Source organism: Podarcis pityusensis (assembly GCF_964106645.2).
Source record: "Podarcis pityusensis genome assembly, chromosome: W".
In the NCBI taxonomy this organism is placed as follows: Eukaryota; Metazoa; Chordata; class Lepidosauria; order Squamata; family Lacertidae; genus Podarcis; species Podarcis pityusensis.
Window position 1 is genome coordinate 23,184,368 of NC_138045.1, and position 12,687 is coordinate 23,197,054.

General features: G+C 41.3%; 1 protein-coding gene across 1 annotated transcript; it reads left to right on the forward strand.

Moving 5' to 3' along the window:
* Positions 1-446: 446 nt before the first annotated feature.
* Positions 447-12,461, forward strand: LOC308467639 (inositol polyphosphate 5-phosphatase OCRL-like; the record flags this gene model as incomplete). Its single annotated transcript, XM_080989370.1, has 5 exons — positions 447-1,202; positions 1,726-1,810; positions 2,511-2,638; positions 12,151-12,262; positions 12,346-12,461. The coding sequence occupies exons 2-5, from the start codon at positions 1,750-1,752 to the stop codon at positions 12,459-12,461; spliced, it is 417 nt and encodes a 138-aa protein (XP_080845496.1). The 5' UTR covers positions 447-1,202; positions 1,726-1,749.
* Between the last annotated feature and the right edge of the window lie 226 nt (positions 12,462-12,687).

Genomic DNA, 12,687 nt, shown 5'->3' on the forward strand with positions numbered 1-12,687 from the left:
TGCTTGCCATTGCTGTGCTCCTAAAGCTCTCTTGCTCCCCCCTCCTCTCTTTCTCTTTCTCTTGAATTTGGTAGCTTGAGATAGAACTAACCACCCTGAACATTTCTGGAGAGGAAGATGGGAAGGAGGCAGGAGACATTGTTCACCAGCTGCTGTGTGCTGCATTGCCCATACAAAGTCGTGGGCTGGGGCTCCAGCTGTTGCTCAGTTTCTACCACTGCCTCTGCAACGTGCTCTAGACAAGGGGTGGTGAACATGTGACCCCATCATCTCATCATGCTGGCTGGGCCTGCAGCCCATCAACCTATGAAGGCCCATCCATGTTCTGTTGCTGTTTTTGTTACTTATTTCCTGCCCTTCACCCTAAGGTCCCAGGGCAGGTTCCAACAATTTAAATAAAATGTTAGCCAAACCTCATGTCCACAGCTGCATATTTAGTAAGCTTTTGGGTGAACTGCACATCCAGAGTGGGAGGATTACTAGCTGCATATTAATAGGGGGAGGGGGAGCTTGGATTTGGGGTGTGAGCAATTTGTTTTTTGTTTTCCCACTTGAGATGCTTGCTGTGGCTAGGGCCGGGCGATATGTCAATATAGATATATTTTCAAGTCAGCTTGAAGTCTAGATAGTGAGACTGGTTTCATAATTTCTGACCTGGCAATATATTGCGAATCATGATGTGTGTGTGTACTATGCAAAAAACACAATGTGGGGGGAAACTGTGAAGCCAGACAATGCTTCTCTAGATTCCTGCAGCCCCTGTGGACTCTGCCGGTTCAGCTTTCCCCTGCCCTCCTGCAGGGGGAAGCAAATCACAAGAGAGCAGGCGCCAGCAAAAATCACAATGCGGGGAAAACCATGAAGCCAGCCAATGCCTCTACATAGCTCCATCTTATTTCAGACATCGTGATATATTGGTGTATTGCAATGTTTAGCCAGTGATATATCACAGTGTTGAAAGCCAGCTATCGCCCAGCCCTAGTTGTGGCCTCAGAGGGCAAGACTTGTCCACCCAGCTGGAGCAAGGAAAGAATGCATACAGGCACACATTCTGTCAGGCTCTCATGCCAGTCCCGCTTGTCATTGGACCTCCAGGAGAAGCAGTTTCTGGATATAGTACCCCAGGATGGTGATGACTCCACTGAGCGGCCAAGGAGATCTGGCTTTTGGTGGACCACCTCTTCAAGAATGCCTGCCACCAGGTGAGCTGAGGGGGACTGTACCATTGAAAGGATGGGTGTTGGCTGGAATCCAGTACCAGTTTTGGGCTGTGCAGGTTCCAAACGTCCCAATTGATTTATATCTTAGCTACCGACTCGCTCTTACAAACTCCTGCTGTGAGTATAGTGGCACCTTGGTGGAGCGGCAGTGGGTGGGACATCCAGTATATGGTATTCCTTAGAGCGGCTCAGAAAAACCCAAGTGTTCACAACCATTATCTGTCTATCCCTAGCAAAGCGGCTCTCTGAGACTTGCCACTAGAAGAAGCGGGGAATGATTTCACTCTCCCATTGCCCCAAATCATGAGAAGGGTAGTAGGAATGCTACTGTGGAAAGCAGGCGGGATAAAATTCTCAGCCCTTGTGCCAGCTCTCTTGGTGATGGGCTTCTCTCCATTGTTGCATTCCTCGACCTCACATTATGCACCCCAGGGCTGGATTGTTCTTCATGCTATCCAGGATGCACCTCATCCCTTCCTAATGCATGGGTGATACTCTGCTTCAGGAGGACCTCTTCCAGACCCCGGGCATGCAGGACGAGCTGCAGGAGATAATTGAGTGCCTGGACACCAGCATTCCCGAGACGATCCGTATCCTCTTTGGGGGACATTGTTGGGAAGCAGGGCTTCTTGGTGGTTTTCTTTCGCTCTTGGCTGGAGTGGACCTCACTTTTATATACTTGGTGGCTTAGGTTCCTAGGCCAGCCCATCCTTAAGGCTCTGGGACACAGCACAATGAAATGCCCACAGTAAAGTCCAGTCATGCATCCAAACAGCTTAACAGCTTTAACCCCCATTTGAAAACATCAGCCTGGCTAGATAGAGCAGAGGTGGGGAATCTTGACAGGCCTGCAGGCCCCACATCTAGCATCATACGTGGTGTCAAGGTAAAGACATGGCTGCAAAGGAGCTTCAAGGGTGCGTTCAATTGTTCTTTGGCAAGCAGGGTTTGTTGACCGCACTTTTGGAGTTGACCACCAGTATTTGTTGTTTGGATTGAAACCATGCCTGCAGAAGGACATTTCCTCGGCAGATCAGCTTTGCAGGCAGCTTCATCAAGAGGGGAGGTGTGGGATAATTACACTGGGATGGCTCAGTTGGTAGAGCGTGACACTCTTAATCTCAGGGCTGTGGGTTCAAGGTCCACCTTACACAAAAAGGGGGAACTTGCAAGGTGGGCCCAGATGTATAAGGACAAAGCTTCTTGCTTTGGACCAGCCTGGGAAGGAGGCAGGGTGCAGGTAACAGGATAGAACACTTTCCTTGCCAGGCTGGCAATAACTGGCAATAGCTGGCAGTAACCACTCGGTGGCCGAAGCTCTGCTCATCTTCCTGGAGGCAGTGCCAGAACCAGTCCTTTGCTATGAACTGTATCAGCGCTGCCTTGAGTGCTCACATGACAGCCACCTCTGTCGCCAGGTCGGCCCCAGAGCCCCATCTCTTCCTGGCTGGTCTGTGGTGTGTACAGAAGCATAGAATCAGAAGGGATTTCCAAAGTCATCTAGTCCAAATGTTGCCGCGAGTAACAGGAAATCCACTAAAACATCCCTGAAAGCCAGTAAACCGGCACACTGGCAGGAGGGTTAGTCTGGTCTGGGAAGCCTTGTTAACTGCAGAGGTTGCTGATGTCTCCTTTGATAACCATCCCTCTCGGTTGTGGAGGGGGGTGGGGTGCGCACATGTTGCCTTTTTACTTTCTGACAAGGAGTTGTAACAATAGCTCACCTGTTTCAGTGAACCTCGCTTCAATTTCCAACACAGGAAGCGGCCATATATTGAATCAGACCCCTGGGCCATCTAGCTCAGTATTGTCGAAATTGACAAGCAGTGGCTCTCAAGGATTTCATACAAGGGATGTTCCCTACCCTACTTGGAGATGCTGGGGGTGGAACATGAGACTTTCTGCATGAAAACACTTCCGGTGGAGCGCGATCCCGTCGCAAGCGAGGGATTTTTCGGAGAGAGGAATCCCGGCTATTTTGGAAGAAAAGGGGGTGCTACAGGGCACAGTAGCCCCCTATTAAGCCTCTGGAGGGAGTCCAGGGTCTCAGGTTCCCGGCAGTGCCCAAAAAGCTGCCCGTCCGGCCGTCAGGTAGCCCCCGAAAGGAGGTGAAGAGCACGGCGGAACGGGATAGCGGGCTATTGGGAAGCCATTGCTGCGTCCGAATAGCGAAGCCCTGAGCTTGCAAGGAACAGCGCTCCGCTCTCAAAACTAAGAAATTTGGACCTAAGTAAACTACAAATTAGAAGATTTGGATTTAAGGAAGGCTCCAAAATAATAAAGATTTATTTGAGTTCAGCTGCCATCTGGAATCAGTTTTGACGCAGCAATACAAGCAGAGCTGGAAAATGAAAGTAAGTTGCCGCTAGCGGCTATTGTTTCCGTTTCCCTCGTAACTTTTAAGAACTTTTAAGAACAAAGTAAAGAAGTTAAAAGCAATTCCTGCAGAAGATTTAAAAAGTAGAAGGCTACTATAAAAAAGGGGGGACAGAAAGTTATTAATGTGGTTATAAAGGTCTTGGATGTAAAGGAGGATATACAAAGAACAGATTCTTTGTCTCTCCACTTTCGCTTTTAAAGACAAAGAATAGAGAAACGGAAGGACAGTTTCCGACTCCATTGTTAACAATAAAGTTTTGGAAAGGCTGCAGTTGCAGTGAAGAGGACTTAATATATTTTTCTTTCATTCTCCCTATTAATTAAACTTTAAATTCGGCATACTAAAATTAAAAGTTTGAAATGGTTGGAGTTTACATATTTTGATCTATTGATTTATGTTTTTTAAATTCGGACTTTGATCTCTTAGTGGATGGAATTGGTCAGTACAACTTGTTTTTCATGGCGCACTTGTTTTTTATGGTTCATCTTAATGTCAGTGGAATACTTTTGAAGTGATTTTGGCTCTTCTCCCCTTCTGTACTGTATTTTTTTCTCTTCGGAACAATATTGGTTAATTTCTGCAGATACTTCACTTCTCTCTACCAATACTACTCTGGAGGTGTCATCTCATTCCATTTGGATTACAACATAATCTGAAACTGGGTTTTTAAATGTTGTTTTTATTTTATTAAGTACACCCCTAAAAACATTTTTTCTTGGTTTTTTCCTTTCTTTTAACTATAAATTGGACTTGTTCTGGATTACAATATAAGTCCTTCAGGATTACAATTTGACTTATTTGGATTACAATTATTACAATTACAATTCTGTTTGGATTACAACCCAATTTGGATTACAATTGATTCAAGCATAAACTTTGAAGAATAACCTAATTAAGGATTAGCCCAACTGGGGGCATGAAGATTGGAACTTTGGTTTTGATCCCGACTTACCCTTTATTCCTTTCAAATTACTAAGGGAGATTAACTAAATTCTACTCTGGGGTTGGAGTCGTGAGACATTTCTATTTGAAAAAAGATTCCTTTTTTGCTATCTTTGACATTCTTCCTTTCCCCCCCCCCTTCTTCTATTATTTTATTATTTTTGATTTTTCCAAAAGTGTTACATTACAATGTAAAGTGATATATTACAATGTAAAGTGATATATTACAATGTAAAATTGGAAAATTGGAAAATTGGTTAAATTTTATATTTATATGCGCTGTGATTTGATTAAGTGGGGAACGTGTTACGAGATTAGTGTTAAGTGTTATTTTGTTGAAAATGACGCACCAACAGAAGAAAGGGATGGAGGGGGGGACGCCAACAGACAGGAGAGCATCTAAACAAGAAACAGACTTTAAAGCAGAAATATTGAAAATGTTTGCAGAAATTAGACAAAGTGAAAATAATTTGGAAACAAAATTAGAACAAGTGGATAGTAAAATTGGGAAAATGGATAAAAAAATTGATGAGACAGTTAACGAACTGAAAGGACAAATTAAAGATGTAGCTAAGAGAACACAATCACTAGAAGGGGGTGGAAAAAGACAAAATTGGAGATGAGGGAAATGAAACGAGAGGAAGAAAGGATGAAGGTGGAAATGATAGAAATAAACAAATCTCAAGAGGAAATCAAAGATGCAATTGCTATGAATGAACTGAGACAGAGGGAAGTGAACCTGAGGCTGAGATCTGTACCGGAAATACGGAATGCAAATATTAAAGAGAGACTGACAACGGAAATTGCGCAGTGGTTGGAGCTACCAGTAGAAGAAGTTGCAAAAACAGTACAAAACGCATTTAGAATGAGAGTAAGAGCAACCAAGGCAAGAAAATTTCCGGGAGATTGCTTAATTACGTTCAAGGACAGAGAGATGAGAAATTTGATACTACAGAAGAATAGAGAGAAAAGATTATATATAGACGGAAATTACATAATCATTTTTAAAGATATTCCAATAAGGCTGTTGAAACGAAAAGATCCATATAAGCCACTGGTGCAGATCCTTAATGTAATGGTTCTAGGGGTTGCTCGTGCGTAAGCCGGTGCCAACACCTGGCTGGGTTGCCTGAGTGAACCTTTTCTGTCCGGACAGCCACTCACCCGTGGCTGTCTCAATCGCTGGCAGAATCCGTCAGTGGGCGTTTCTTAAACTTCTTCCAGCAAAGAAGCTCTTTGACGCCTAGTCTCCTCCTACTCTCTCTGCGCGAAAGCCTTCTGCGCAAGGAGGGCGTAGCAGCGGAGGACCCTTACTCTCCCTGCTGGTCCCCGGCAAGGAGTCATGGGACCGCCTCGCCGATTCCCCCATCTGCCCCCCTTCTCCACTGGTGCTACGCTGATTCTCTTCCCCAGAAGATGGGCTGCCTCTCCCAATCCCGGGACGCTCTCTGGAATCCCTCTGGAGCTTGCTCTCTCCCTCCGGCACTGATGGCAGTTCCCTGACACTTAAGAAAAACAAGATTGACTTCAAATGGGAATTTCCAGAGGGAATCTCATTTTTCTACAAAACTAAGAAGCGTAGATTGACAAGCCCAGACGAAATAGGGAAATTCACGAGAAGATATAAGGAGCTACAAGTGGAAGAAGAAGAGGTCAAAGGTGCAGAAGGAGGAGTAGGATCTTCAGAATCGAGGGAAGAAGAAGAAGACAAAGGAAAGAAGTCTGAAGAAGAAGAAGAAGAAGGAGAAGAGGCAGTTAGGTCATAAAGAAACTAAACTAAATTTATTTAATTGGAATTCAAGATGGCGTTGAAATTATGGAATTGGAATATTAATGGGATGAATGATAAGAAGAAACAAAATAAAATTGAACAATTCTTAAAAAAGAAAAATTTGGACATTATATGCCTACAAGATCAAATCAAATATCTTTAATACGGTCAACGACCAGGAAGCAATTTATAAAATATGACATTAAGAGTAGTATTGTGCTACAAGTAACAGTAAAAATATGGCCAATTCACAGAATTGGTGCTTATATTTATGACCAGGTTTCGAGTTTTAAGTTTTTAAAATTCAATTCAGGAGTCGCTACAGTTTATTATCGTTCCTTCGATGTTTACAGTTTGAACTCCTTTGTAGACATCATTGCTCGTCTTATTCTTGTTGCAATGTAACAGTACTTTGCCACGGACCTGTTAATTTCAGGCTCTTTGTCAGCTAAGAGGTGTCTGATATAGGTGTCGTCTGTACTACGAGGTATTTTCCTCAGAATCGGTTCGATCAGCTCTTTTCTTGAGTCTCGATATAATGGGCAGTATAAGATGACATGCCCAATGGTTTCGGTTTCATTGCTGTTACAGGGACATAATCTTTGTTCGATCGGTATTTTATTGTATCTTCCCTCTAGAAGAGCTGAAGGGAGAGCGTTAAAGCGGGCCCTGGAAAATGCCCATCGGTGTTTAGCGTTGTCTAAAACTTTGAGATAGTTTGCTAGATGGGGCCTTTGAGAATTGTATAGAAGTTTATAAGTTATCGGAAGTTGGTTAAAGTCATTTTGGGTTTCAATGTCCCTGAGTCTTTATTTGATTATGTTCTTGGCCCTTCCCCTTTCTAAACTTAATAAATACTCTGGGGAGAGACCATATGTGGCCAGTTTTCTGAGAATGCCCTTCAACCAGCTAGATTGGAATTTGTCAAGAAGCATCAGGGAAAGTAGTCCAACCGGCGAGTTGTTAAGTCTTAGCCAAGTGCATAAGGTTCTTATCCATACTTTGGCTTGAATGCTGTATAAGCCCGCTTCCAGTCGTAGGGCGGCATTTGGGACGCATTTAGGTGTTTGCAGGAGTGATCTAAGGAAACCTGATTGTATCTTCTCATATGGGTCTAGATTAGAGAGGGAGACGAGTGGTGCGCCGTATGCCTACAAGAAACCCACGTGGCAAGGAAACATAGGAAAATTTTGATCAATAAAAGACTTGAAAATGAATTTATATCTTCGGACAAAGAGAAAAAAAGGGGGGTTGTTTTATACATTAAAAACAAAATTGAATCCCAACAAATATTTAAAGATGAAGAAGGAAGAATCATAGCAGTCCAGATCAAATGGCAAGGCGAAAATTTAATAATTGTCAGGATCTATGCACCTAATGGAAATAAGACTGATTTCTATAAAGCTCTGGAAGAAAGACTGTTTGAATACATGGATCAGAAAATTATAATAATGGGAGATATGAATGGAGTGGTTTCACTGGAAATGGATAGATTAAGAGAAGGAACAAACAAAGAAGGGAAACTACCTAAGACTTTTTTCACAATGACTAAGAATTGTAATTTAATTGATATTTGGAGACTTAGACACCCATTGGAAAAGCAATTTACGTACTATTCAGAACCGAATCAGTCAATGTCAAGAATCAACCAAATATGGGTTTCGAACGAATTGACTCCAAGAATCCAACAAATTGAAATACAACCTAAAGTAATCTCAGATCACAACCCAATAAAATTGGAACTAAAAGGTTTTGAAGAAAGAACTTTTAGATGGAGAATCAATGATTATCTGTTGGACGAGGAGAAGATAATAGAAAAAGCGCAAAAGAAACTAACTGAATATTTTATGGATAACATCAACAAAGGTACAAAGATGAACATTGTTTGGGACGCAAGCAAAGCAGTCATGAGAGGATTTTTTATTCAGCAGAATTCATTGAAGAATAAAAATAGGGAAAAAGGGAAAAAGGGAAAAAAGAAATTTTAAAGCAGATTATGGACAATGAGCAAAAATTAATCAAAAAACCCAATAATTTAAAAATCAAGCAAGAAATCAAGATTCTACAAACTCAATTTGCAATGATAATAAACAAAGAAGTAGAATGGAATATTAAAAGATTAAGACAGAAAAACTTTGAATTCACTAACAAATCAGGGAAATGGCTTGTGTGGCGTGGCAAATTAAAAAGAGAAAGGAGCAGAATACAATCAACAATATTATTGTAAATGGTGAAGAGACATCTAATCCGAAAGAAATAAGAAAGGGATTCTTGGATTTTTATAGACAACTATATAGAAATAAGGAAAAGAATAATATGAAGAAAATAGAAAGATTTTTAAAAGATAAAAAGGTGCAGAAGATCCCGACAGAACAAAGAGACCAGCTGAACGCCCCAATTGAAATTGACGAGATTAAAGAGGCTATAAAAGAGTTGAAGAGGGGAAAGGCCCCGGGACCAGATGGATTTACATCAGGCTACTACAAAGAGATGAGAAATGTTTTGATGATACCATTGAAAGAAGTTATGAACAATATTTTAAAAGTAAGAGAAATTCCAGAAACGTGTAAAGAAGCATTCATTACTTTGATCCCAAAACAAGATTCTGATTTAACTCAAGTTAAAAATTATAGGCCTATTTAACTGTTGAACACAGACTATAAAATATTTGCGGGAATTTTAGCGAAGAGAATGAAAAAGATATTGACAAGAATCATCCACAAAGATCAAGCGGGTTTCCTGCCAGGCAGACAAATGAAAGATAATATAAGAAATATAATTAATATTTTGGAATATCTGACTGCCAGGAATGAGAAACAAGCGATATTAATGTTTGTGGATGCAGAAAAGGCCTTTGATAATATAGCATGGGATTTTATGTTGAAAAATTTGGAATATATGGATGTGGGGAAAGATTTCTTCAACGGAATTAAGGCAATATATACAGAACAGAGAGCTAAACTGATATTTTTATATCTTCCATGATTACATTATTAACTATCTAAAGGAACGAGACAGGATTGTCCGCTCTCGCCATTGTTATTTATAATGGTCCTAGAGGTCTTTTTAAGTACGATCAGACGAAACAGTTCAATAAAAGGGGTGACAGTAGGTCAGAATGAATATAAAGTTAAAGCCTTTGCCGATGATCTGGTAGAACCCATGGAAAGTGTAAAAGTAGTACTGGAGGAGATTGAACAATTTGGAAAAGTGGCCGGGTTTAGACTGAATAAGAAAAAAACAAAAATAATGGCTAAAAATATGGAGCAAAATACGATAGAAACAATGCAACAATTGACAGAGATAGAGGTGGTGAAAAAGGTAAAATACTTGGGAATTTGGTTAACTCTTAAAAATATTGACCTGTTCCAGAACAATTATATACCGGTTTGGAAAGGAACAAGGAACGACCTGGAGGTGTGGGGTAGAATGAAACTGTCTTTTTGGGGCAGAATTTCTACGATAAAGATGAGCGTGCTTCCAAAGATGTTATTTCTATTTCAGACTATCCCCATTATAAAGGGGGTAGGGATTTTCAAAGAATGGCAAAGAGTGATTTCAAGGTATATCTGGCAGGGGGGAAAGCCAAGAATAAAATATAAGTTACTAACGGATGCAAAAGAAAGAGGAGGCTTTGCCCTGCCAGATATGAAATTATATTATGAAGCAGCATGCCTATGTTGGTTAAAGGAATTGATAAAATTAGAAAATAAGGAATTATTAGACTTGGAAGGTTTTGATAACAGATTTGGATGGCACGCATACTTATGGTGTGATAAGAAGAAAGTTCACAAAGGTTTTGGGAACCACATCTTCAGGAATTCATTAATAGAAGTATGGGACAGGTATAAAAATTTATTGGAACCAAGAGTACCACACTGGTTATCTCCGTTGGAGGTTATGAGTGTAAAGAAAATGAATATGAGAAGTAAATGGGTTACATGTGAGGGGAACCTGAGCTTACAGGGTTAAACAGCTCAGAGTGTACGCTCTGCCTACTGTTGGGAGGGAACTTCTACGTCAGTTCCGAGAGACTCAAGTCTTTGTTCTTTCTCTCTACTTTCGCTTTTGAGGAGAGAGGACGTGTTTTCACGATGCTGTTCGCTGTGATAGATAATGGATAGTCTGCTGTAAATAAAACTGCTTCTAGCTGCTAAGATCCTGTGTGGATTTTATTTAAGCACACTGAAGAAGGCACTGGAGGTTTTTTTTTTTTTTGCAGGTTCCTCTTGCCGCTGTTGAAACTCTGCTATGCTCAGAAGCATCGGAATGAGGACTTTTGGAATGCAGAGGCCTGCGATGGGGGAAGCGTGCCGGACCTCACGCTTATCTGAGCAATAAATCAATATTATCTAACATTACATATGGTGAAATGGTAACCAAAGAAGGAGGAAAATGGAAATTGAAACCATACGAACAAGTGAAAGAGTATGTATATGATTGGTTGCATTATTTTCAAGTAAATGAAATGTTTAAAAAAAGATATAAAAGAAAGTGGTTATGGAGAAAAAGATTCAAAGTTTCAAACAGATATAATAAATAATGAATGTAAAATTTTGTCAAAAATGTATAAGATATTATTGGAATGGTATACGAAAGATGAAGAGCTTAAATCGGTAATGATACAATGGGCCAAAGACTTTGGGTATAATACTCAATTTGATGATTGGGAAAAATTGTGGAAAGAAAATCTAAAATTTACTGCATGCATGGTATTGAAGGAAAATGTGATGAAAATGTTTTATAGATGGTACATCACACCGGTAAAATTATCAAAAATGTATAAGACATGTAATAAGTTTTGGAAATGTAAAGAAAAAAAAGGAATGTTTTATCATATGTGGTGGGAATGTAAGAAAGTGAAGAGTTTCTGGGAAGTGATATATAATGAATTGAAGAAGATGTTAAAATATACCTTTGTAAAGAAACCAGAAGCTTTTCTTTTAGGGATTACAGGAAAAGAAATAAGAAGAAAGGATTGTAAACTTTTTCAGTATGCAGTTACAGCAGCAAGAATTTTATTGGCCCAGAAATGGAAATAAGAGGAAATACTGACGATACAAGAATGGAGAATGAAACTGACAGACTATGCAGAATTGGACAAATTAACTGGGAAAATTAGATATGTGAGAAACCAAAAATTTACCGAAGACTGGGAAAAGTTTGTAGAGTATCTGAAAAATGTGTGTGATGTGCAAACAACACTAGTGGGGTTTCAAGAAGCACTGTAAAAGTTAAGATGTATTATCAAAAAGAAATAGAAGAGGGAGGGTAGACAAATGGCAATATAATGAAGGGAATGCGTACTGAAGAATAACTATGGATGATTACCAGAGCAGTTGAAGGAAGTCCAAAAGATTTAATTTGTTAAAAAATTTGGATACAATTGTATAATTTTCTTGGAAAATCAATAAAAATTTATTCAAAGCAGTGGCTCTCAAGGATTTCAGACAAGGGATGTTCCCTACCCTCCTGGGAGATGCTGGGGGTGGAACCTGAGACTTTCTGCATGAAAAGCAGAGCAATGGCCCTTCCCCCAAGATATCTCAGTTGGTAGAGCATAAGACTCTTCATCTCAGTGTCCTGAGTTCGAGCCCCACCTTAGGCATTGCAGGGGGTTCGATTAGTTAACCCTCGTGGTCCCTTCCGACTCTACAGTTGTATTATTCCCCAAAGTTCCCAGCAGAGTTCTAGTCCGGTTACCATTTTAGAAAGTCTTTTTTTTTATGCCAGGTCTAAACCTGCAAACACAACAAGTACACCGTGCTAGTGATCCATGCCCCTCCTCTAGTAAAGCTCTGCATTGAAACTCCAAACTGCCCCTCCCTGTCTTGCAGGTGATCTGCCAGTTGCCGTGGTCACACCAGAACGTGTTCCGCTTCGTGATTGCTTTCCTGCGGGAGCTGCTGAAATACTCTGAGAGCAACAACGTCAGTGCCAACATGCTAGGTAAGGCCTGCCTGTCCTGGCTGGGAGCTGGCCTTCCTCCTGCTCCCGCCTCCTCTCATGCAAATGTTTTCGCTTCCCTGCAGCCACCCTCTTCGCAAGCCTCCTGCTACGGCCTCTGCCCAATGTTCTGCCGAGTGCCATCGGCTTCCTCCTGGGCTTCCCGCTGGGGGCGGATGACTACGAAAGGTGCCAAGCGTGACTGGAGATGAAGTTGGGAGGGAAGAGGCAAGGCCCAGCCTCTGTTTTTTGGTGCCTGCCCTTCCCCTTGTGCCATCTTGCCATATGCCAGCTCCCTTCCCTGTGCTTCGCCCTTTCCACCTTTTTCTCTTGACTCCTGACACAGTTGCACACTTGGTTTTCCACATGGTTCCAGGGCATTGGCAGGTTAAGGGTGCTTTGGGAGGGACTTTGTTGGAGGACAGTCA